The 25,611-nt window shown below is 40.8% G+C and overlaps 1 protein-coding gene and 1 long non-coding RNA gene across 3 annotated transcripts in view; one reads left to right on the forward strand and one right to left on the reverse strand.

The window, feature by feature from the left end:
• The window catches only part of ntn2 (netrin 2), a 43,697-nt gene that overhangs the window by 15,085 nt on the left and 3,001 nt on the right, over window positions 1–25,611 (reverse strand). For both annotated transcript variants that reach the window (XM_017418347.3, XM_017418345.2), the window contains exons 2-3: window positions 15,898–17,132; window positions 4,064–4,252 (exon numbers count right to left, since the gene is read on the reverse strand). In XM_017418347.3, coding sequence (XP_017273836.1) covers window positions 4,064–4,252; window positions 15,898–16,948 — 1,240 coding nt within the window. In that variant the 5' untranslated portion in view covers window positions 16,949–17,132. The remainder of the gene's footprint in view (window positions 1–4,063; window positions 4,253–15,897; window positions 17,133–25,611) is intronic.
• LOC112450573 overlaps window positions 1–25,611 on the forward strand; it is a 134,068-nt gene that overhangs the window by 7,433 nt on the left and 101,024 nt on the right. Inside the window, exon 2 of the long non-coding RNA XR_003039231.2 lies at window positions 8,788–8,858. This is a non-coding gene — a long non-coding RNA (uncharacterized LOC112450573). The remainder of the gene's footprint in view (window positions 1–8,787; window positions 8,859–25,611) is intronic.

Below are 25,611 nucleotides of genomic sequence, written 5' to 3' on the forward strand. Positions count from 1 at the left end.
TTTATTTATTTTTTATAACTGTCTCTTGACTAATTCCTTTTAACAACAAAATCCTTTTGATTCTTTGTGAGCTCACTATACACCATGGATTTTACTGTAGGAAAATCCTGCTGGGTCAACTGAACTTCATTTTAAATTGATCAATCTCTTTAACTAAAGGCAGGTGTGCTTCACACAACAGATTGTTCCCCCAGTTGAATTGTGCAAGATGTAGGTCACAGTAAAGGTATATTTTATATATATATATATATATATATATATATATATATATATATATATATATATATATATATATATATATATATATATATATATATGATTTATCATAGTTTCATTTATTTGCCTCACATACCTTGGAATTTTAACATGGGTTCATAGATTTTATATCCACTGTATATAGTCAATTGTTTTGGTCAACTACATATCCACCTTCATCCAACAGCCCCGATGTCCATGAACCATTAGTGGAATTTGTCGTTCATAACAAAACCCTGCTGATTAGTGTGTGCAAACACCCTTCTATACAAGCAGTGAACCTTTCTGCCATATTAAGTTGATAATTCATAATTGCAGTGAAGCAAAAAAGTTTAATCAAGAAAACAATTATGACTTTTTGTTTAATCTCCTTCTAAAATTATGAGTTTGAGGCACATGTGGGATAAACCCATGTTACTTGATCCTGTCAGATACTCCAATGCTGTCGGTCTATCATGCCTGCTGAGACATGTGGCAAAGCACCGACAGCCCCGTTGTTTCTGCTCCGATCACTGAACAGCACAGAGGTATCAACCAGGTCAGCATAAACAAGGCCTGAGTTATGTTAGACATTCTCACTTCCTTTCTAAACAGACGCTGGTGGTTAAGACTTCAGCCTTTTCTGTCAATGTTCAAGTTGTTCAGTAAATGGCCAACGACTGCCAGATCTGCTTGGGTTGTGAGGGGGCAGGAGGGGGGCCGGGAGGGGGATGGTTGGTGGTGTCACTCTCCAGCCTCAGCTTTCCTCCTCAAACTGTTTGTCTGAAGTTTTATGTGCAGGGGCTAGAGCCTGTTAAGAAGCTGTAAAAATGTCCTCAGATGTTGACGACTTTTCAAGCAGATGTGACAGTCACCAGTGCTTTGGGTGTTGTAGTCCTTCAACTGGGCTTTTCACAGATTATACCAGAAAAGTGTTGGCGTATATGTCAGTACACATAGTGCTTGTGAGGATGGTTCCATCTCAAGAAAAGGGTGTTGGTTCAGCTAAAAGTGTTTTTTTACTATGAAATTTTAGGGTCACTCAGAAAAAAAATTTGATTGTTTTACTTCTCAGTTTATTTTTCTTCTGTCTCCCACTATTTGACATAAAAGCAAAAACGTTATTTAAGAAAAAAAAAGTTGAAATACTATTTGAAGAATAAAATACTAAATAGACTCCAATCAAACTCTCAAAGTAATTAATGGATACTATTAATTTACAGTAAAACTCATACTGCAGCCAATTATTTACATGGTGTGTAAAGCTGAGATCTGTAACTTGCATCGAGTTTATTTAAAGCACCTGAAACTCATTACCACATTCTGTTTGTGCTAAAAGAGAAATAATGTCCTTATTCTAAAGTATAAAGTTATTTGTTTATTTATAAAAGGCATAAACCTTTCATGTGTCTTTGCACCATTAAGTTGGTTTTAAAGTCACCCTTCTATTCTTGAGTTAACTTTATTGCTATTTAGACTTTATTCTTGAAATATATTTTGATTTAATTCAACTTTGGCGTAACAACTTTAATCTCATAAATGAAAATATAAAAACGGATATCTTTCCACGTTTTCTCAACAGAGTAAAAGTGACACTCTATCAATGGTAGCAACATTGAAGGCCAACTTGAATTTACATTAAACCTTTTGTTTTTAAGACATTTGTGTGTGTTGTAAGACAATTACAATGTATATGACGTCGAAAATCCCTTGAAGATGATGCTGTTGGTACATTTGAACCAAAAAGCAGGAAATCTTTAGATTAACTTGAAGCTATTTACCTACATTGTACAAGGAAGACGGGGTGTGTGTTTTGATTTTTGACGCACTCTTCAGACCACTTTTAGACACCTTTCCAGCCTGAGATTGATTAGAAACAGGCACAGCCCATTCATCCTCTCTGAGTCTGCATCACCCTCACCCATCCCCCTCTTCCCCCCCTTGGAAAACACCTGCATTTTATTGTCCATTTCCAGCATGACGCTCACCCTCTCTGGTCAAACCTCTGACTTCAATCATGATCTGGAAACACGAGTTAATAAAACATAGAGAGCAAGAGTTGAAGGATAAAATGAGAACGTGAGAGAAAAAACAAAGGTGTTAAAGCATTTGAATTGAGTCATGATGAAAAAAGCCAGAAGTCCAGGGGCTCGTTGGGTTATGAAACATCTGTGGAGATAGAGATGAAAAAAGAAAGCCAACACAAATGAGAGCTGCTCAAAGGCTGTGTTCTGTTCTGATCAGTCACTGAGTGTCTGCCCAGGAGAAGCTTTTGGAATGTTAACTTTAATTTCTGTCAGGTCTTTATGAAGAAAAGTGTTAGTCTTTACAACACAATCTGTGTGCTTTTATAGGAACATATTGTAGCATGAAGCCTGAGTGTGAGAGTTTTACACTTTAAGATGTTGCTGGAAAGAGAAGATGAGATGACATGCAGCTCAGATGCATTGTCTGCTGCCAAAAGTGAAAGGGCAATAATGCTTTACCTGTGAGTGTGCATGTATTCTTATGTTTGGTGTGTTCGCAAAATGTTCCATGTACCAGAAGATGGATTTTAATGAAACTCTCAGAAATTAATCACTGGATGAACATCTACAAATGATTAACTTCTAGCAGCTTACGTGAGATCTCACAATATCACATGAGATTATTTTAAGGTTTGACCAAAACAACTATCATGGATTTCCTTCTCATCATAAGATGATCTTATTTTAAAACTCTGGCATGAAAGGCAGCAGATGATATGTATTCCTTTAAAGCAGGGGTGTTCAATCCTGGTCCTGGAGGGCTGCTGACCTGCATGTTTTAGATGTTTCTCTGCTTTGACACACCTGATTTGAATGACTGACTGATTAACAGGCTTCTGCAGAACTTGAAGACCTGCTGAAGAGCAGAGAAACAACTAAAACCTGCAGGATAGTGGCCCTCCAGGATCAGGATTGGACAACACTGCTTTAAAGAATCCTAGGCTTTTAATTCTTTAATGTTTTCAGTGCACTAATAGAGAAAATGTATTAGTTGCTGTCAGGTTTTTGCCAATAGAAAATGGATGAAACCTCAGTGCTGTTAACGTGGATAACTGTGGCCTGATATCATGTCATATCTAACCTCCCAGGGTTGGGTTACAGTTTGTGTTGGTCCTGGAAGGAAAACTGAGCAGAAGCCAGAAACGGATTCTCGCTGTGAAATTCCAACTGAAAGACCTGAACAGCTACAGTATGCGAGTTGGCAACTCTCACCGAAGCTGTTTTTTAAATGTGTTTCTTTACCTTAATGTGGATCAGCAGGGTGAAAAACGCTCTGTTTATTTATTTATTTTTCCTCCCCTGAGCAACAAGTACAGGAGAGTCGTGTTATTTTTGCAATTCCTCCGCTAGAGTATCTAGCTGAAAAATATTCACTGCAAATGTGAAATAATAAGTTACATTTTTTTCCATGAAAAATGCCTCGGTGAAAAGATACTATTATGTGGTGTGTGGGGGTACGGGGGGGGAGCATTTGATGGGACAGCCAAAAAGCTTCAGGCATAGTATCAATTTAACTCTCTCTGCTATGGTATGCCAAATCAGACATGCTGTTATTTTTTTTTTATTGAAAGTTACCATGACTGCACATGTTTTCTATTAAATCTCACTGTCTTGTTTTTTTTTTTTTTTTTTTACACTTTTCAGCGCTGACATGATTATAGGAGTATTAACAAGGTTAAAACATCTCATTTGGCTTTTGCGATTTAAGCACTGCACATAAAATAAAAAAAACATTAAACTGAGCTTCTATCTGGGCCATTTTCACAAATCTAATAGAAAACACATCTCTTATAGTTTGTTACCTTTGCAGGCTCGTCTGTGAGTGATCGGTTGAGCCATGTCTCTGTAAAAGCCCTCCTTGCAGTAGTGACAATGGCGCCCAGCTGTGTTGTGACGGCAGTTCATGCATACTCCTCCGCTTTTCCTTCCCGACAGCTTGTACAACTCCATGTTGAATCGACAGCGACGAGCGTGCAGGTTGCAGTTGCATGCTGCGGACAAAGATGAAGGAAGTTTTTTAAATACCACCATTGATTTAAGCTGAATACAAATGTAGAAGTTTCATGGATTTTCCAAATGCAAGTCGGCTCACAACAACTTTATTTTTTACAGTGCAGTAAAACACATGCTCCCTGCGATGTATATCACAGGAGAGCAGGGAGAGATTTTCCAGTAAAGCGGTATAATGGCGAGCAGTTTATAATCTGTGTGCTTGGCTGCCGTTCCACAGATCATCAATCAAAACCTCTATTTGCAGACCTCATTTTCTCTATTTCATAATTAATGAATCCAGCTTCTTTCACCCCATTAGATATTAATCTCTAGTAAGAGAGACATTAATTTCATGAATCACTGATGAGAAAGGACTATAAGATCTATTAAAAGATAAAGGAGTGAGCTCCAGCTAACAGTCTTCTTAATGAGGCGAGCAGACTATATGACATGTGACTCGGGGCTGATGGTGCCCCGTGTTACACTTCAAACCCAAGTGGTTTCTTGATGTCACCTTGGCTGGAAAGTCTTTCCACTGAATCTTCTGAGTTCACCAGCTGAATTCTGCTTTCTATTCACTGTTTGCAGGTTTGCATTGGAGCCGTCTTTGGTGAAACCCACCACCCTCTTCTTGCGCGAAAGAGTTCGATCCAGACCCTCGTGTTGGTTAAATCAATGTCAGATTTGGGGACCTGACAATTGGCCACAGCTTCAAAAGACAACCACTGCAGAGCTTAGCTTGAGCTCCGGGTTATCCGCAGATAAATTAAAAAGCGGTAAACAATCTCAGAGTCTACAAGCAAAAATGTCAACAACCAAGGCAAAGGTGGATTACTAGATGATCTCAAACAAAGCTGCTATTAGTTAACTTTAGTCAGAAGGGAGAGTGTCAGAGGAAAGACGTTTAAGTAACAGTGAATGTCGAAAATTCAATAAGACAGAACAAAGAGGGATAAGTGAAGACAGACTGAGTACCTGGAGGCTTTTAAAGATGTCTTTGTGTGTGGCTTTTTGTTCAAAACAATGACTGGAGAGAACACAGTGACAGAAAAACAAAAACTGACTGCAATAATTGAAATGTTTTAGACTTTTAGCCATTCACACGCAGAAGTCAGATAAACAGTTTGTGATTTGCAACCATGGTCAAATAATTATAGTGTGATATATTGAAAAATGATTACTTTTCTTTTTGCTAAAAATTAGATGAGAGAATTGTCACCAGCTTCTGAAGGCAGGCCATCCATCCATCCATCCATCCATCCATCCATCCATGAGTCATGGAGGTTACAGATGATGCAGTTATGCATCAGACTTTTCTTTTTTCCCCTGGCTAGATTTATCATTAGTTCCAACGTTGCACTCCCGAGTTACATTAAATGCAGCATTGCTGCATCCGTCAGGTGGTAGGGCCAACTTTGAATGGCTGCTTTTACAAAGACCAACAAAAAAACGGTGACAAAGTCTCTTTATGTTATAATCCATGCAGTTAACAATATACACCACCATTCACACTTCAAGTACAGCCTGGCACCTGGTTGGAAAAGAGGCCCACATTTCCCTACTGTGGACTCTGGAAAGAAGAAAAAAGGTCGGGGGTAAGGGGTACATTCCCAGACTGTTTCGCCTATTCCGTCTGGTTATTATGTGGTCCAATTTGTATGGAATTTTGCTATTAATGAAGCGCTGTTTTATGTATAAATTCATATCAAGGCAGCACTGTTTGTGTAGCGACACAGCTGGATTTCTTTGCTCCGAAGATCAGAACTGACCCTTGATCCAAGAGAACGGTACAAAGTAGATGTGTGGGTGCTTTCAAGCGGTATTGCCTTGCTGTACACTGAAAAATATTTAAAATCTGAGTTCAAAGCCTCTAATCTGCAGTGTGTTCTTATGAAGAGAGATATGGTTGATCCCCGATTTAACTAGCAAAGCACACTCTCAGCAGCACATTAGCAATTTAATTGGTTTAACATCTGCGCATATTTGCTTGAATGCATGTGAGCAACTCAAACAGCCTGTCTGACTTCCTCTAAAAGAAATTTGACAACAAACACACCAGCTATGATGCATTTCCAAAGTTATGCAGGTCGGGGGGCTGTGGTCATGATCAAGCATCTCAAGCACACACACAGCTGTGAGCAGTTGTCCATTAACACCTTGTAGGGGGAACATGAAAGCAGTGGATCACATTTTCTCCCCAGCTGAAACAGCGGCGACTGCCTTCTCTTGGCATCTTTCTGGGTTACCGCTCTGCAACAAGATCTGTCAGCAAAGTCCGAACTCAGAACGGATATGTACAAGTGTGGAGAATGTAAAGAAAGCTCATAGAAATTAACCTTTTGAAATGATTTAACACGTGTAGCTGTGATTGCTTTAACATCAGCCAGATACTTTGTGTCAGACAAAGAATCGGACAATCAGTGTCTGGTATAAAAAGCGGCTTTGTATCAGTGGAAAACGAGAAAACGTGAAAGTTGCAGAACAAATAAAAAGGTCAAGAGACACATCATTAAACAAGAATGGTCATGAAAAAGGTGTGTGTGTGTGTGGCTTTCAGCTTTCTCCTCCATGTGTGATTAGCTCCAGCTCAGAGCTCCAGATGCCCAAAGAGCCTGGAATGTTTATGGGTTTGTTTTGAAGTGTTTGTGCACACACATGCTGACCCCCCACTTCCCATCAACCTGCCCCACTCCAAACTCGCCCAAATTAGACTGAGTGGGGGATAACTATCCACTGCTTCAAGCCATTTTTCTTAAATATTTAACACATTAAAGCATCACCAAGTCGTGCATGAATGGAAAGGATTTCTTTGGGTAAAGTCAGCAGAGACTCCCTGATCTTTGAGGGAGTGCAGTTACTTCATGGTTCAGAGTCCAATTCAAAGATGCGTAAAGCTGGTTTCTCACGTTGTCGTGGAAATCGGACAACAAACACAAGCTACAGACTTGGCAAACGGAGGGATGCTGAGACAAAAGTAAAGGAGGGGATGAAGGGAGAGGAACTTCTTGGAAAATATTAGGAAAGAACTGTTATACAACCTTGTCATCAAATCGACATTGCCAAATGCAAATTTTGGTGGGAAAGCTTTGTTTTTTACTGGATTACTTTTTCCACTGTTTGCATGCAACTTATCAGTTTTCTGTTTCAAAGCTTTTAACTACATAACAGATTTCAAGAAGACTGTACGGGAGGTAGAACACTGTTTTCTGTTTCAGCTATAATAACAGGTGCCTCTGAAAAAGCTCCCTGCCTGATCTGTCAAATGTACTTTGACAAATTGGCTCTTAAATACTGTTCTCAACAAATAAAGCACAAGTGTGTTTGCAAAGTGCATTGCTTTCCCCTTCCCCCCCCCTGTATGTCAGGGATAAATCTAACCTCCGCTCTCCTCCAGCTTGAACAAAGCCAAACCGGTAAGCACAGCCAATTGATTTTGGATGCCTGTGCAAAATCCAAATCCCATGTCTAAAATTGGTCCTTGAAAATTGGAGGGCTCATACCACCACCTTTCCCCTCTTGGCCTGGGCTGCAGTCCAGACGTGCTGCTGCCCCCGTTGGGTGCTCTCTGTGCCTGGCCAAACAGGCTCTGCTACAGTATGTGGGCTCCTGCCATTGTGTGTGTGTGTGTGTGTGTGTGTGTATAACACTGTGTGTTAGTGAGTGTGTTTGGGCTGGGTTCCACCTGGCTGCTCCAGCCACCTGCTCAGGGCACCAAGGGGAACACCCGGTTAATTAGCTCCTCATTATAGCCAAGGCAGAGCAGGGAGTAGTCATGCACGCCAACACGCACGCACACACACAAACGCACACATTCATGTACCCATCGGGGATTTCTTCAAGAGGTAGCAACCTCTCACAGAATGGCTTCAGTGAGTGACTGAGGGCACAAAAAGGGTAAACAGTGTTTCAAAAGCATGTAAACTCTGCTGGTTCTCTTAGCTCTAATGAGCTGTAGACAACAAGCAGAGACAAAGATTTAAGAACTCAGAGAAGAGGATCAGCCACAAACTACAACCCTGCTGAGGGTTTGGACTTCCTCTGTAATAAAACCACTTCAGGTCCACTTGTCTTCTATAAAGAAATGTCTTTGGCTTATAGCGTTTCTAGCTTTGACACCCCCCACCCCTACCCCCCACCAATCCCTCTTTTTGTTTTTTTGCAGTTTTTTGTGCTTAGCCTCACATTATGGTCTTAAGAGCATGTTTTTGAGTTTTTCTCCTAGCCCTTTCACAAGCTCTTCTCTTACTTTCATAAAAGCTTCATAAATGGTCACAATTTCTATTTACTTTATTATTTTGCTGCTATCAACTCTGATCACATCAATACCTCTCTCTCTCTCTCTTGGCATCAGGCAGGTAAAGATTTTAACAAGATTATGCTAGAAGTTTGCCAGGTTGGGGGAACCTGATACCGGTGGAGAGTCGAGACCCTCTCCCTGGTCCACTTCACTTCCCCACGTCTAAACATTATTTCTTATGTTGCTTTTGCGTTCACTTTCTGTCTGTCTCACTGGCTGTCTTTTATTTTTTTACAGGAAAAATCCCATAGTCAGACACGGAGGCAGAGCTTCTTGTGCTATCAAATGATCATGGAGACTTCAACAAGGTAAAAACAGTCCACTTTTGAATTTACTCTTGGCAGATATGAGATCCACACAGGGCAACACATGAGATGCCTCAGCTGGTTTGGAAATAGAAAGTGACAGATGGAACATGTTGTGTAAATTTACCAACTTAGCTAAAGATAACAGCAGAAATGGTCGAGAGTCACTTAAAAATATTTATTTAAAGCAGAAAACCAAATATAAGTTGGCTTGTAAAACTACTTGGATTGTGCTAAAACAGCAGGCAAGTGTCTGATTTTTTACCAAAGGGATAAACACAGCTGCCTTATGCATTTCTCATTCATGAATATACAAAAATGTATGCAGATGTTCTGGACAAAGGTCCAAAATTCTGGGGAAAACTTGCTGGGAAAAACTGCCACATACAAAGATTAAACTGAGATTTGTTATGTGATATGTGTTTTGTAAAGAATTGATATAGACCTTTTTGTTACTATTTGGTCAGTAGATCTTTCTTTTTTTTGATTGATGTTAGTGTTGTTGTTCCAAACTGAGTTTAGGTAGACAAATAAACATACTATACCTGGAAAAATTACAATAAGTTTCACATTTTTGCTTAATCTCTGAATGAAATGCATGTGAAATCAGAATTTTTGAAAGAACAAAAAAATAGCAGCACTTGTCAACATTAAGTTAATGAAGTACAAGTTTGTTGCTCTTTATAATATTGACACTTAAAAAAAAGTCACTAATTTACAAACCGTGGTCAGTTTAAATAACAGTGACAGTAACTGTCAGCCAAGGAAAGTAACTGCTGCTGCACTTACACTTCACAAACAGAAATCTATTTTCTCCTAATAGCCTCTGAATCTGGCTGCCACCAGTAACACTGGCAGATGGCCAAAAACCACATATTTTCTCATGCAGTAAAGAACAGGAGCTTTGCAGCAGCATGAACAAATTCTGTTACCAAAACACCAAGAAATGAATAGCAGGAGAAAACACTGATTTTTAGCTAAAACAAACCAAAAAAATTAAATGGTAGAAGACGAGAGTATGTCGGGACAAAGAGTTAATCTTTGACATAAGTCAGTTACACATGGGCAGGGAGGAAGAGAGCGCCGGCGGTGACGGGCACCTCAGGAGGTGATTGCTACCATCTGTGGGAGAGAGTCAGTGTGGGCCTGAGAGAGCAGGGTGGGCACACTCTGCAGCTTCACCAGTTTGCTTTGGCACTGTGATGAAATGCAACTTTGCTCCACTAGATTACATGTAGCTCGCTCTCACACGTGTGCACACAAAGAAACAGGCAGCATTTTAACCTCCCTAACAATAATGTTGTTATATGACACTTTCCTGTCCCCAGCGTTTGTTTCACTGTGTTCTGTTCCTGCCCGAAAGCCTTTATGGGTGGCTTTTCACAATGAGAAAAGCATCCTCAGTCTCTTGTGGGTTGGCCAAGAACCAAAACTGAAACACTGACAGAGGGAATAAAAGCAAAGGGCAAAGCTGCAGTACAAACCAATCGCACTGAACCAACCCTGCTGCTTTCTTGCTTCTCTTGCCTTTAAATTCTTGGAAGACAAACACACTCAAAACATAAGCGTGTGCACCTTATGTTTGCTGGCTTGGTGGAGCTCTTTTGTTTCATGCTAACTAAATCTCCCAGAAGGGCATTTTAAAAAAATGCATTCTGTGGATATGAAAGCACAAAAACATTATTTTTCAAAATTCCCTTTCCTTTGCTCGGCACAATATCCCTTATAATGTTTTATTAATTTTTACATAATCAGTTTTGCATTGTGCAGTTATTTCTATAGAATTCTATGGTTATTTGCAAGCTAGCAGCAGCTAGCAGTAATATTGTTGTTGCGGCCTGGGCCACTTCAGGCAGATATTTTAACATATTTCTGCTGGAATAAACATGTAATGCAAAACTGACTGCAGTGCAAAGGTTTATAAAATGATGTTTGCATGAAAAGTTGTGAATTTTTTTATTGGAGTTATTTTAAAATGGTAAAAATCAATTTTTGTCTTGGCCTATACTCTTGACTAGTCTCTGCCTTCCTTTATCTGCTTAGAACTAATCTGTTTTTTCTACATCTGAGATGATTCATTGTTCACCCTCTGTACATCACAAAAATAATTGAGGCAGCCCATACCCTTAGTGTGGACACTAAGGGTATGGGCTGTCCACCAGGACAAAGACCAGTACCAGTCCATGGATCATTTGGTTCATGGCTGCCCGTAATAATAAAAACTTTTATCAAAAAATCTATTTTTAAAATGTATAAATATTCTGCGCTTGACTCATTCAGTTTCTTTTTATGTATTAACAAACCTTCAAGCTAACTCTAGCAAAAAATTAAAAAAAGAAAGAGAAAAAGAAACTTCTGAAGAACTTCTTGGGAAACTTGTCTTGTATGAAATTGGTCTGTGATGCAAAAAAGATTGGAGACCATAACTATAAGGAAAGGGCGTACCTGAATTCACCAGTTTATCATAATGTGTGGAACGTATATGGCTTATTTAAGACCAAACGACCCTGCAAGAAACAAAGAGCACACAAAACCATCTTCTTTGCAGGCTAAGATTGAGAAAATAAAGACTTAAGTCAAGTTCTGGTTATCCAAACCATCTAACCGCAAAAAACTATGCTGTGGTTTTGATGGTGGTGCATTTAGCAGTGAAAACATTTTTTTTTAAATGCCAGGTCTAAAAAATGCCTTGGCAAATCTGCTGTTTGGCTGCAATATGGGCCTGACCTCCTCTTGCCCTTGAGATGTGGTGGGGGGAGGGATATTTGAAATTCTAATCAGCATCAAATGACCATCTGCGCCTTGTCATTGAAGGAAATAAAGAGAGGGAGAGAAAGAGAGATAAAAAAAAAGGTAGAGCTTGCACTTCTGTGTTCTTCAGAGTTTCCAGCTCTGTCATGCAGATCAGAAAAGTTCATCTGAGCTCTGTTCCTGAGCAAGTGTTCCTGGCTGGTCTTTTCTTCTGACAAACGCATACAGCTGCTGGATCACAATACTTTCCCTTAGAAACCCATCTGTTAAGTGTCCCCTTATTTCTAGCCAGAAGGCTGAGCCCACCAAAGCCACACAAAATCCTTAAAATGCTTGAGCAAGCTTGCAATTTTTAAATCTGTTTTGCTGGTTAAAAAAATTCTCCTTTTACACAACTGCTCTTTTATTAGTATGGAAGGCCTGATCTAATAGCAACAGGTAATTTTATTTATTTATTTTTTGAGTTATTGACCATTTTTGTGCATTTTCTTTACAGGTGATGACATGATCTGATTTTCAATGAGACTCTAGAGTGAATAGGTATTTGGTTGGTTGATTTAATTTCCGAGGAAACTTGCATTCTCGTGCAAAACCAGAACACCACATTACTCATTGCCTTGTGGACTCAAGATGTCAAATTTCCTATTCCAAATATTCAACACCACACCCAAACACTGCAGCGTAGGAACCCTCGGCTCTACAACCAGCCGCAGCTCACCTGCATTTCTGGCACATCAATAGAAAACAGGAATTTAAACAGTCTTCTCATGACCTTAGTGTTTCATGCTATGAATGCATACCAGCGTGTCTGGTACAACACTGGAAGTAGACCTGGCTTGGCTGGTCCATTAGCGATGGATGGTGTCTGGCCTCGAGCTCGTGGAGTCCCAGAGCAGTTTTCTGGACTTCCTGTGGTTGGAGTACAAATGAGGGAGCGGAAGGGCTGCAGAATAGAACAGCTTGGTGCTGCAGCCAAGCAGGCCCAAGATAGCTGCAGACAGAGCCAATAGCAGAGAGCTTCAACAACACCATAAATTATCATCTACTCAGGATGTCACATCGTCGTTGACTCCATGAGAGGCCTCTTCATCTTATACAGTGACTTTGGCAGAGTCTATTACGGCATGATATAGTGTCCCGCGTTTTTAAATCAACATAAAAGTATTTACATTACAGCTTCGGCTATGCCAGCAGAAAAGCCAATACTCCATCACAGCCAGAAACCAAATAGCTCTTATCCATCTGTTTCCTCATTCTGTCCTGTGGCTCAAACTCCGCACAGATAAATCACAGCTTTTTCCATCATGCCTCCCTCAATACAAACACACGTGCTCTTTTACGAGGCGGCCGTCTTGGACTACTTCAGCAGGGATTTGTAAACCAATGTCTGGAGGCAGGATTCATAGAGAGGGAGGCAGCAGATGGGCGTGTGTCTGCACGGCTTGTGTCTGGAGGCAGCACGTGAGCTTGCCAAGAGAGGAGATGGTATCTTGATGCAGGGCATGTCAAACATTTTAAGAAAGTACTAAAACAATCAAACAAGCTAGTCAAAGATTTGTTTTGTGTATGGCAAAATTAAATGGAAATGAATAAAAGTGAGTTTTAAAGCTCTTGCATGATCCGTTAGCGCTCAGAGTATGTGTTGTGAATGACTCTCAGCAACTACCACACCAAATTTCAGCTCAGTATCTGTCAAACTGAATGAGCCATTTCTGTAATTGCTAAGGCCAGTTGGCTATGGCAGCTGACTTAAACTGGGTTGACTCCAAAAGTTACTTCCAAAGATTATTCTCTGAAAGTTTCATTAAAATCTGTTTAGTGGTTCATGATATAATGTGGTAACAGACAATTGTACAGCAAGCAATAAAGAGGACCAACTGACTCAGTAATAGGGTGTGAAACCATTGCCTACTCTGAATTTCTAATAGCCCACAAACCAAATCCCAGTCACCGCATCCAATCCAAACACCCTCAGGACTTTTTGATATATATTAGGGACTCCTCAAATCTTTACCTTGCCACTTTGACACACTTTTCCCCGTCTAAAAATCCACACCTTCGTGAGACGGTGGTAAGAGATCTAAACCCACATTTCAGCCTCTACATGTGAGTCAGGAAGATATACAAATCAACCGAGCCTGGTGCTTTTAAAATGTGGCATTAAACGCCTGTGTAGCAGCTTTTTCCTTCTACATAAGAAATTCTTTGAAAGTAGTTCTGTTAAACTGCTGTAAAGACACATTTGGAACACAAAACTGGGGACAAGTGGGACTGATTTTTGGCTTGCCTGAATGAATGAGCAGGTATAGCGTGCAAGCAGCACAGAGCAATAACCATACCACATCAGCTAAAGGAATAGGTCGTTGACATTGGCCAGCAAAATCTGGGTGTTCAGTCCAGAACCTCTGGATAGAAGTGACATGTAAATCCCACAAAGGGGAGATTTACGGGAAGCAGGTATAACACATCAGAAACAGCTATGGGACGTTTGAAAAAGGGCGTGTGCAAAAGTACGAGGGGGAAAACACTGAGGGATTGACAGGATATTGTTACAGAAAGGGGGTGGCGTGTGAGTGTGTGTGAGTTTGCATGTATCTGTGAGTCAAGTAAATGAGGCTTTCAAAGACACGTGCAAAGCCAAAGTGAGGTTGGCACGGGAAGTTTCAGAGTACACGAAGAGGAAAGGATGAAATTGTTGGCCGTCGTAGGTCTAAAAAGGCCATGCCTCTTTGGCTCTGTCACTCTGTCCCCTTTAAACAAATCTGGCCCTGTTCAGTGCTAAATATGTTCTCAGACCAGCTCACTGGGCAATTACAACATGTTAGAAAAATATACAATGTTTAACTTCTGCTTTTTTTTTTCTCTTGCTTTCTCTCTAGCTGTAATTTCATTTCATTGAGAAGAGGTTAAAACAGGGACAGTGGTAACTAATATGACTTTATTTTCCTACGCTAACAAATTCTTATGACAAGCAAAATTGACCTAAATTAGGTTCAACCTGTGTTTATTTATACTAGCAGGGAAATGCTGTAAAAATACCAAAGAAACATCAGCATATTAGAGAAAAAAAATACAAGACTGAACTGAACCCTAAACCAGTGCAGTCACTCACTTGATGTAAACACTACATAGGACACCAAAAGTCTGTTACAGTGTTTAATCCAATACAGAAATAATCAGTTTACAGAACTTGATGCATAAATTGCCTTGATTATTTGGGGGCAAAAATTCAAAAAAACTTCTCTTTGACTTTAACAGTTCGTGTCTTGAAGCAAAGGCAAACCCAGCCAAAAGAGCATTCTTCAATGTCTTAGCTATAGCAATGTGCCAATGACTCAAGATGTTGTCATCCACCGTTTGGACTTGTTTGTGCAAAAGAGAATTTATTGTCCAGAAAACGATGTTCTGATGTGAGCATTGGTTCTTCAACATTAAATGAAAAATGTTGGCAAACCAAGGCGATGCATGGGTTTGTGTTTACAGAGACGCTACAAAAGTCGATCGCTAAATCATTGCGTAGCACCACACCTGACAAAACAAACCCATCTGGTATATTCTGGCAACATCATGACATACCTAAATTATATTCAAACATAGATGCATCCATCCATTCATCCTTACTTAATCCTGTTCAGGGTCTCAGGGAGCTGTTGCCTTTCTTCAGAGGTCATTGGCTGAGAGACAGGGTACACCCTGGGTAGGTTGCCAGTCCATCAAAATCAAATCTCCCTAGTTAAACCTTATTTACCTGCCTTGCCTCCCTTTTCATTTTAGCATGTGTATCAAAGCTTATTTTTCTATGTATGAACTCCTATCCTGAAAATAAGTTGTAGAAAAAGTCAAACAAATAAATATGTCCAACTGTTGATTATTTCCTAATTTTCTCCATACTCTAAGCAAATGTACAGCTAGACAAGTAAAACTTGATTGATTTTGTTTTTAATAGTTGCAGTGATGTCTGTGCAACAGGTTATAGTTCCCTATCAATGTCCAGAAGGGTAAGACCTGTCTTAAAAGTTGTTTAGATCAATTTTTTTGCAAAGTTCTATACATGATTTTATTGTGCATAACATGTATATTACAATCTTCAAAAAAATTCTGGAGATATTTTTGTCTTTTTAACCTCTTGAAAGCACCATCATATAAGTTAGAATCAAATCAACACTGTTGAACTTGTTCATCATTTAGTGTTCAGCATGAATTTCCTTCAATTTCTGGCTGCAACACGAGAGGCACAGTGTTGTCTGCACGTTTAAAATAACAAAAGTCACAAAAAGAAGGAAGCACTTACGCAGACACTCGTTGGCCTCGCGAGCATTGGCCCTCTGCCATGGTCGGTCATAGTGAAAGGGCTTGCAACGGTCACATTCAGGCCCTTCTGTGTTGTGTTTGCAGTCACACACCAATTTGCCCTCCTTGTCTTTCAGACAGCGTGAAGCATGACCGTTGCATTTACACCTCCCACCCACCTGGAAGTCTCCCACTGCATAGAAATATGTTGGTAACGTTGATGTTACTGCCATTGGGTCATCATCCCTCCCTCCATTGTTGCCTCCAGACCCAAGTACAAGCTCCCTCGGGAGCTGTGGCCGGCTGAAGACTACACGAATATCTGTGACGGTGACCCAGTCTTGAAGAACTGGGCTGTTGTCAAAGTCTTTACCAGAGGGACGTCCATCTAGAGTACTAAAAGCAATGAGTCCTCCAGAAAGTGGGTATAAGTCAGTGTGGCCGTCAGTGCAAAGAGCCTCCTGCTCATTTTGTTTAGTTATGGATGCTTTGTTGGGCCTGTTGTACATACGTCGACACTGTGAGGAGTAAAACTGGTAGGGCATCCATGTTTTGCCGTAGTCCATGCTCTTGTATATGGCCAGTGACTCAGGACGCGGTGAGCAGAACTGCAGGCTGACGTATGTGATCTCAAACTTTTTACCCAATGAGAGGGTAAGAGTCACATTGTGCGGAGAGGTGTTCAGATTCTCTGACTGCCAACAGGTGAGGTTGTGAGCCGAGTTGAGGTCTGTGAGGTAGGAAGCAGGGTGGGCACGGCGGGGGTCAGATGCATCACAGATCTGACATGTGCGTACAGAAGGACGCTCATCGCTGCGCTCTACAACACTGCAGGAGCGGGACGAAGGCCGGCCGCAGACACTGGATACCGTCACCTCCTTACCGAAGGCAGCATTGATGAATTCAGGGATACAACGGCGGGCTGCTCCGGTGTCATCATAACAAGGGTCTAGAGGGGTCTGTTGCCCTGCGAAGGGATTGGTGGCACTGTGGGTGAAGGCCGAGTTTACCAGGAGGAGCAGGCCCAGCAGGTACCTCCAGGGTTCCCTCATTCTGCTCAAAGGGGCCTGTGCTGGACTGCAAGTCTTATACAAAGATGAGCCTTTGTGTGTCCTCAAGACTGGGTTAAGAACAGTATCTGTTCGTATCTCTGGAGAGATGTGTCTTCGTCTATTTCCCCTGTGAGTCAGTGGAAGGAGACTGTCTGAGCTCAGTGACCCTTCACTCCAGTCTGTCCTGCAAGAAAGAGAAATAAACAGAGAGATCAATGTCACAGACATATTTTTACCATAATAGGCTATAAGATGGAATATGACACTGACCTACTACATAAAACAGTATCAACAAAAATTATATCTGCCCTTATAAAGAAAATTAAATAGAATCTTAAGTACCAGACAGTTCAAAGTGAATGTTTCCACTGACTATAAGCCTGTCAAAGGACAAGACAGTTAGATGAGGGGGCCCAAGTGAAAGGAAGTGACCATTTAAAGAGAGACATTAGTTGTTGGAAGTGACTGCATCTTGAATTTCAATGCCGTCTTCTATTCAGTATTTGTATTCGGGTCAAAACTGAGTGCACCTTCTGGTCATGCTTGAAAAGCATAGCAGAAGTCACCCCATAATCTCCGGTGATGCTTCAAAGCAGTGAATCGTGTGTGACTCTAGTCAAACCTTTGCTGAAAGACAAAAGCACAGTTGTGCATTTGCACTTTGATTTGAAAATCATATGGGGCATCAGTTATTTTAAGTCAAGTGTTGGTCAGCAGTGACCCTAAAGTGGGCAGTATTATGTCCAATCGCTGCACCAAAACAATGACCAAAAGTGATAGCTATTGAAGATTATTCTCCACACTAGAGGAATTACCCAATGAAGCTTATGAAGGACCGCAGGCTGTGGTTCTTCATTCAAGTTTTTCTAAGTCTTTGGATCCAGATAGGTACCTGGACTATTATTTATATTCTCACAGCTTGACAAGAGGCCACTAAAAAAAGGAAAGAAAAAAAAAAAAAAGATATGGGGGAGCAGGATTTAAAAGCCTTAGAGCAAAGAAATAGAGAAGCTTTTCCTTCCTTAATCCTCGTTTTTTTATCAATGGGTGTCAAATCTAGAAGACCCCCAATTCACTAGCTGAGGAGTTGAGAAGGCACCCCAACCCTATTTTGCAAGGTTAAACTACAATGAATCACACCCACCTCCACTTTACCCCCACATTCCCTCTTAAGCTACAGCATCCCTCTTCATCTTAATACAACAAAAGGCTGCTTCTGTGTCCACTTCACTCGAGGTCTGAACAGCTTTAAAGCGCGAGGGGGAAAAAAAGAGGAAAAATACAAAAGTTTTGTTCTTTTCTTGTGTGAGGGGTCCAAAGCCAGCAACCCTCAAAGAAGAAGCAAGTGGCCTTGTAAATAGGACCTCTCTTCTATGCTCAAGTACTTAAGCCCAGCCATTTGGCTCCCTCTCAAAGCACAGACTGGGTGTTAAAGAGAGTGTGAGAGCAGAAAGGCAGTTTGGAAGAAAGTTAAGCTGCGTCTTATGTGAGAAACTGGTTAGAAGCGACATATAAGTTTAAAAACTCTTTTTCGGTGTGACACGGTACACTTAACCATACTTCAAAATGAAGCAAAAACAAAACTAGGTTCTTGGGATTCATTAGGGCCAAAATATTTGTGACCAAACAGCAGTTTAGTTTCTAATAGTTGTGGTTGGTCTCTTTTATTCATTTCATGTCTTTTGTCAGATATTTACTGTACTCTTATTTTAAGAAGTGACTCAATTGTTTTCAGATCTTAAAAAAAAAGTTTTTGTGACCTATACTTTAAAAAATCACTGTACATTAGTGTTAAATATGAAAAAATACATAAATAATACAGGTTTCACAAGCTTAATTTAAAAAATAAGATAAAAGTGACTGATCAGTGTTCCCCTTGTTTATGATAATTTTGTTAGCTTCAGAGATACTCCTTGGAGCTCTTTAACTGAGCCTAGTATCTACTGTTGCAACATTTGATCATTTCCTCGCAGTAACTGAACAAGTCAGGAGTGTAGTTTGAACTACATAAGGCTTAGGAGGGAGGGAACATTTTTGGGTTGAAAATATCTTTTTGAACAGGAAGTGAACCTGTTTTTTTATGAATAGTGAATAGTCTTTTTAGTTTTTTTTAGTGGGACCATGGACAGTGTAGTGGTTTTCTGAATTGCCAAAGACGGGAGCATACAAATAAAGTATTTTGAATGCAGGGTTGAGTATGAGCCAGTTTGTAGGTTATTAGTCAGAGGACTTTGCCAGATTTGATAAAGCTATCATCTGAAAGTGTCCGTGGACGAGGAGAAGGGAGTTTATCAGCCAAGACACACCATCTAAAGACTTGCTGTGGTAAATCTGGATGGCCTGACACCGAGCAGGTCATGTAGATACGACAATGGAATTAGCAGCTCATTAGCATCCAGGCCCAGCTCCCACCACCACCATGTTAGTCTGAGGAAAATGAAATTCTAACTTCTACCCTTCTTCTCTTGTTCTGTTCTTATAGAAGTAGAAGGGCAGAAAAGAGGTGAAACGGGGGGAGGATAAGGATGCAAAAGAGATGTAAAGGAGAGAGAAACTGGTTTTGGGCCATGGCGGTGATAAAACCAAACTTTCTTGAGGGAGAAAAAGAAAAGACGCAGATAAATGGGAGTAACGGGACAGAAGGAGAGAAAGTGACAGAGAAGACAGGACATAAAAATGAAAGAGAGGAAAAGGGGGGTGAAGATTTAGGTTTAGTGACTTGAGATGACTAAATATGGTGCAGTTCATGTGCAACTCAGCTAAACGGGGGACTCGTCCAGGCGTATCTGGCAGACGAGCGTGTAGGTTAAACAGAGAGGGAACAGTGACATGGGTGTTTAATTCCCACAGTCTGCTCTCAGAAGTAGATGCAAGCCTCGCAGCAACTGTTAACAACTCTGATACGATTCAAAAAATACACCAAAACCTGGTCTGTATTACGAGTCTAAAACTTCCTCTGCAGCACTGTAAAAACTGCTAAATGTGGGCCAGCTCCACAAAATTTTATGAATCTGAGATCTGCCAGATTGTCAGCAAAGAAATGTAACCGGTCGAGCCTTAAAGCAACAATGTATTTCAGACAAAAGATTCAGTGGTTCTGCATTTAACAAGCCACAAGTTTCCCTCAGTGAGGGAAAGAAATGGGCTTATTAAAAGTAGTTCAAGTACCAACAGCTGTTTTTGAGAGACAATATCAAACAAATGTTGGGTTGGACTATAGTTATTATTCCAGGTGGCATTAAAGCAATAGTTTGACAGCTAGTTGTTCAGTCTAAAGTAAATCGCATAACACCAAAGGCTGGTTTCTGTACATTTTATTATACTTTAATTCCAAGAGTTATAGAGGATCAATTACAAATTTCCGTCTTTACTGTAAATATGAATCACAAAATGCACAACTGTAATTAGAAAAGAAGTGAGTGAAGTTAAACACAGGCTGTAAGGTCTGCTGGATCTGCATGTTTGTGTTGCAAAGAAAGCTTTTAGACTAAGTGAATGTAGTTTTTTGCCACATATTCATTTAGGAACATAAACACAGACCTGCAGTTTTATTTCTTTTAGAATTTTTTTTTAAAAAGCTACAAACAACAAGACTACAAATCCTTGAAAAGAAACGCATCACCCATCGTTTTGCTTGGCAAAGTTTTAACCAAAGATGTGCAATCTGTGTTCGGTATAACTCTCAGCTACTACCACACAGATTTTTAGCTTAATATCTGTAAAACAAAACTTAAAATCACAGCTCGTGTTTGCCACCGTGGATTAGCTGTGGCAGCCATCTTGAATCAGATTGCCTCCAAAAGTGAATCTGTTGTAGATGTGCTCACAATGATTACTTCCAGAAAATGTCATTAAAATCCATCCACCGGTTTGGGAGGTACTTCAGCGTGGCGTTTAAGGAACAGAACGAGCCACGCAAAGAGACGGGAGGACGGAGAGAGGGATTAAGAGGGGAAACTGGAAGATGACAGGGTGGTCCGGTGGTTTCAGCAGAGACATTCCAGGGAACGTTATTTCAGCTTCTCCCTGTCACTGGGAGATCATCCCATGTTGAGATGTCTCTTTTTCAGAGTTCACAGATTAGGAAAACAGAAGTCGCTGAGAGGCTTTATTTGGCTTGGGTGTAGAGGAGGGCGCCAGGGCAGGTGAGGAAAAGACAGAAACAGCTGAGACACTTTGGAACCAAAGGAGGAACTTTCAGCGCTGGTACAGAGTTGGTGAGGGGGACACAGTTTTGGGATGGGGGGGTGGGGGTCTGGGCTGGCTGCTGTCTCAGACACCCTACTATCCATCTTCTGTATCATAATCCTTGGTTGGTTATTATGGTGTGGTCAGAGACAAGAGTAGAGTTTAATGGGCTGATAGCAGAGTCATCTCCATTTTTATCTCCTGCCACCAAAAGGTGAAATGTGGGCTATAATGGTTTGAATGCATGAATTTGTTTGTGTTAGCAAAATATTTCATAAATCACTGGACATATTTTAATGAAACGCTCACAAAACAATCATTGAATGTACATCTACAACTGATTAACTTTTGGAGTAAACCCAATTTAAGGTGGCTGTCATAACCAACTGACGTTAGAAAACACACAAATGGCTAAAATATTCAGTCAATTTTACAGATATTGAGCCACAACTTATGGTGGTAGTAGCTGAGAGTTGTCCTCAACACCTTTTCTGAGCACCAAATGATTTTATAAGATCTTTATTCAAAACATTGCCATTAACTGAATGATTCAACCTAGTCTGTCTATTAGCAAAACATCTCATCAACCACTGGATAGATTTTAATGAAACATTTGGAGAACAATTTTTGGATGTACATCTACAGCTAAATAAGTTTTGGAGTCGGTTCAAATTAATACGTCTGCCTCAGATAATTAATGTTAGTAAACACAAAAGTGTTTATAACTCAGTCAGATTTTCAGATATTGAGATAAAATCTGTTATGGTGGTAGCTGACAGTCATTCACAACACATATTCTGAGTGAGAACAGATTGTATAGGGCCTGAGAATATTGCGTGCGTTCACACATAACATTATTTTTAGGGTTTGACCTAAACAACTCCAACTCTGCCGTTGCTGAATAAAATGATCTTAGTCTAAATTTCTGACTTGAAAGGCAGCGGGTGATATGCATTCTTTCAAGGAATGCTAGGCCTTTAATTATCATGGTAAGAAAACAAAAGAGACGAATAGGAAAATGAGAAAATCAGATTGTTTACGGTTTAAGATTCAAATAATTTGAACTCCAAGTTTCTTTTTTTTAAATTTGAAGTTCACAGGTCTGTCTTATTAACCTACAGCCTTAAACCTACATATAATTAACGTCTCGTCAACAAGAAAAAGGTCAAACTCCTAACAAAGATCCCTCTGTTGATGACGGAACCTTTCGCTTCAGTCTCGTCCTATTTCTGATGGGAAAATGGGGCTGCCTACATGAATTAGCATGACTGACAGGAGTCAGGTAACTTGGGGGGGGGGGTCAGAGCTGTGTCCCTGCTGGAGGAGCAGAATACTGTTTGTGTGAGGGTGGATTTAGAGGTGTGGAATACTCCAAGTTCTTCGCTGGCATTCATTAAGGACTGAGGACAGGGGGGCAGGGAGGCTCGAGGGCAGGAGGGGGTCAGCTCTCACAGCTGAGGGTGTCATTAGCAGGGGGGATCACTGACAAACTTTTAAAGCCTGCTCAGAGGTTCAGTGTGTGTGTGGTTAAATGTGGAAAATGCTGGAGCGTTTTTGGCCTAATCCTATTCCAGCCTTCGAATGAAAACCGTCAACAATCTCAAAAATACATATCAGATCTGAAAGAGCTCATGCAGCCCGAGTCGAGACGAGCAGATCCAGCGGGTGTCACGATACTCAGACGTGAAATTTTCTCTAGATTTCCATCAAACAGAGACACAACAAGAAGAAAGGCTGAACGCCCAACAGAGGAATGCAATAAAGCTTCTGTGGCCAAGCCCGCACGGCTGACCCTGAGTTTTAAAACACTTGTTTGAATCAGCAGAACCTGATCCAGAACCGAGCAAGAGAGGGGGGGACACAGACAGAGCAAGGTGGGAAAATAAGGATTGTGAAGGGAAGATGGGTTAAACTTGTCGCGTTTTATTGCACACGTGCACTTTAGTCCAAAAGTAAGAAGGCAGTGCTGGTAGGAGAGGTTTTCAGATGAAGAAAGGGACTTTAAACATTAGTGCTTCATTGTCCTCAGTGTTAAACATGAATGACCTAAAATCTAAAAACAAACACGTTTTCAAACATCCAAAAGTCCTCCTCAGTGACAAACTTTGTTTGGTTTTTATATTTGTTCAGAATTTTGGAAATGAGATATTTTGCTAACACACATTTACATTTTTTCCTGCCTTTTATGTGGGCAGGCAATAAGAGCAGAAGATAAATACTGAAGAACTGATTCAGAATTAATCTGAAACACAGATTTAGGGATCTGAAAAGTGTCACTAAAGGAAAAATGCTGCAGATCTTCTCATCAAATCACAGCAGGGTTTTGAATCAATGCAAAGCTTCTCTTCTGGTTTCGGGATGAACACATTTTGCCCGGGAGCTCCGTGACAGGGAGGCAAAAGTTGCACTTTGTCTCGGATTTTTAACTGACAGGAAGACGGATCAGGGAGCAGAGGGTCTGGAGTCTGAAAATTTACAGCCGCCCATGTCGAGCCGTGATCTGTCTTCAAACAGACAAAATATTTCCCCTTCCATGTGCTGTCAAGATGCTCGTGAGAGAGAGACAGAGAGAGATGACACCCACGGGCCTGTGACTCGGCTCATGAGAACCCATGGCAGAGCGGATAACAAAGAGACGGGCTGAGAGGTTAATCCTCTCCTGTTGACCTGTCCTCGGCACACGTGAGTGGACTGAGGCAACTGTTCCCAAGAATAACCTCAGACTGTGGCTCCACCGGGCGGGTCAGGTGTCCCTGGACCCGAGAGGAAGGAACCCATTTGGAGAAATAAAAGGATTTAGGGAACAAATAGAGGTAAAATGTTCCTTTAAAGTCGTTTGAAGGTTGGCTGCGGTAGGCAGAGACATGGGTTTCTCAAACACACACACACACACACACACCTCAACCAGAGAAAACAGCCTCTTTCTTTTTCGTTGCACAAGAGCAACATCTAGCCAGCGGCCAAAAGCACGGACCTACTTTGAACTCACAGGGGGAGAAAACCACTAATTATTTTATTAAGTGCTCACAAGGTTCTCTACAATGCACTTAAACACACATGCTGCTAATGGACAAACAAGGGTTTTTTTTTTTTTGGTTTTTTTTGTAGTTATTTAGGAAAAGCCAAAAAGGATGGCACTGATTGCAATCTAAATAAATTTCCTCTGCCCACATCCTTTGTTCCTCATCCTCCTCCTGAGCTCCGGCTTTGTTCAGCAAAACAGAATCTTAGGTCAAAGATCAGAGACTAAAGGCTCCGAAGCTTTGTCTTAAATGCACTTTTCTGATTTATGGAAGAGGTTTGCTGCTTTAACACTGATTCCTTTGTTGTTGTTTTTGTTATCACATCTATAGCTGTCTGCTTACGCCCAACAGACCATGAGCATTTGTTACCCACAAATACACACATGCAGATTTAGATCCACGCATCACACCTGAGATGTAAAGCTCTTGTCTCATCACAAAAGCCTAAACCGACTCTGAGGTTGGACCATAGGCAGGCATCGACATTCATATGGACCCCACACACACAGAGAGAGATCGCAATGCATCTGGATAAAACGTGTAGCTGGCAAATGGCCTGGGAGGATGCAGGAAACGGCTGCACAGAACATGTGCATCCCTGCCCCGGGGTCCTCCTCCCACACCGAGAGGCATCTCTGAGTGGTCACTCTGATGAATGATGGGGATTCTGAACTGAACGGGGCTGAGTGAAACACCAGGATTGTAATTTAAAGAGAAAATGCATCAACTCTGCAGAAAGGAAGCATTTATACATCCTTTTTAACCTCTGAAACTAAGGCGAATCTGTGAGTTTCTTCACTTTCACTAAGAATATCAACGTTAAGTTAGGAGAGGAAAGGATCCAAGAAGGAAATGCTGGGGAAAAAAAGCAATTTGTTTTGCAAATGGCTAAAGGTTGAATCTAAAGATATTTTATCGCCCACAGCCGAAAGGTCAAAAGAGGGAATATTGGGTTTGTTTGGTGTGTGTGTATGTTCACAGATCTGTCTGTTACTGAAACATTTCATGAACCACGGAGCAGATTTTAGTGAAACTCTCAGAAAATGATCATTTAAAATGTACATCTACAACTGATTAACTTATGGAGTTAATCCAAGTTAAGAATTAGAATTAGTCCGAATTAACCAGCACAAAATATGGCTATAACTCAGTCAGTTTTAGAGACATTTAGCCAAAATTTCCCGTGGCATTAGTCAAGAATCTTTGACAACACACTGTCTGAGCCTGACGTCCTGCAAGGTTTTTATATAAAAGAAAACTAAAACAAACACTGAAGTGAATGACGTTACACTAAGAAATAAAGGGTCAGGACTGCCACATCACGTGTTGAAAGTGCTGACTTCACTCTCTCAGGTGGATGGAGCCAGGACTCTGTAAAAAATCCTGCTTTTCAAGTCAGGAGGAAACAGTCTTCTCTGGTTATCTCTCCCCCCCCCCCCCCAAACCCCCCCC

The sequence above is a fragment of the Kryptolebias marmoratus genome, linkage group LG17 (genome assembly GCF_001649575.2).
Source record: "Kryptolebias marmoratus isolate JLee-2015 linkage group LG17, ASM164957v2, whole genome shotgun sequence".
Taxonomy (NCBI): Eukaryota; Metazoa; Chordata; class Actinopteri; order Cyprinodontiformes; family Rivulidae; genus Kryptolebias; species Kryptolebias marmoratus.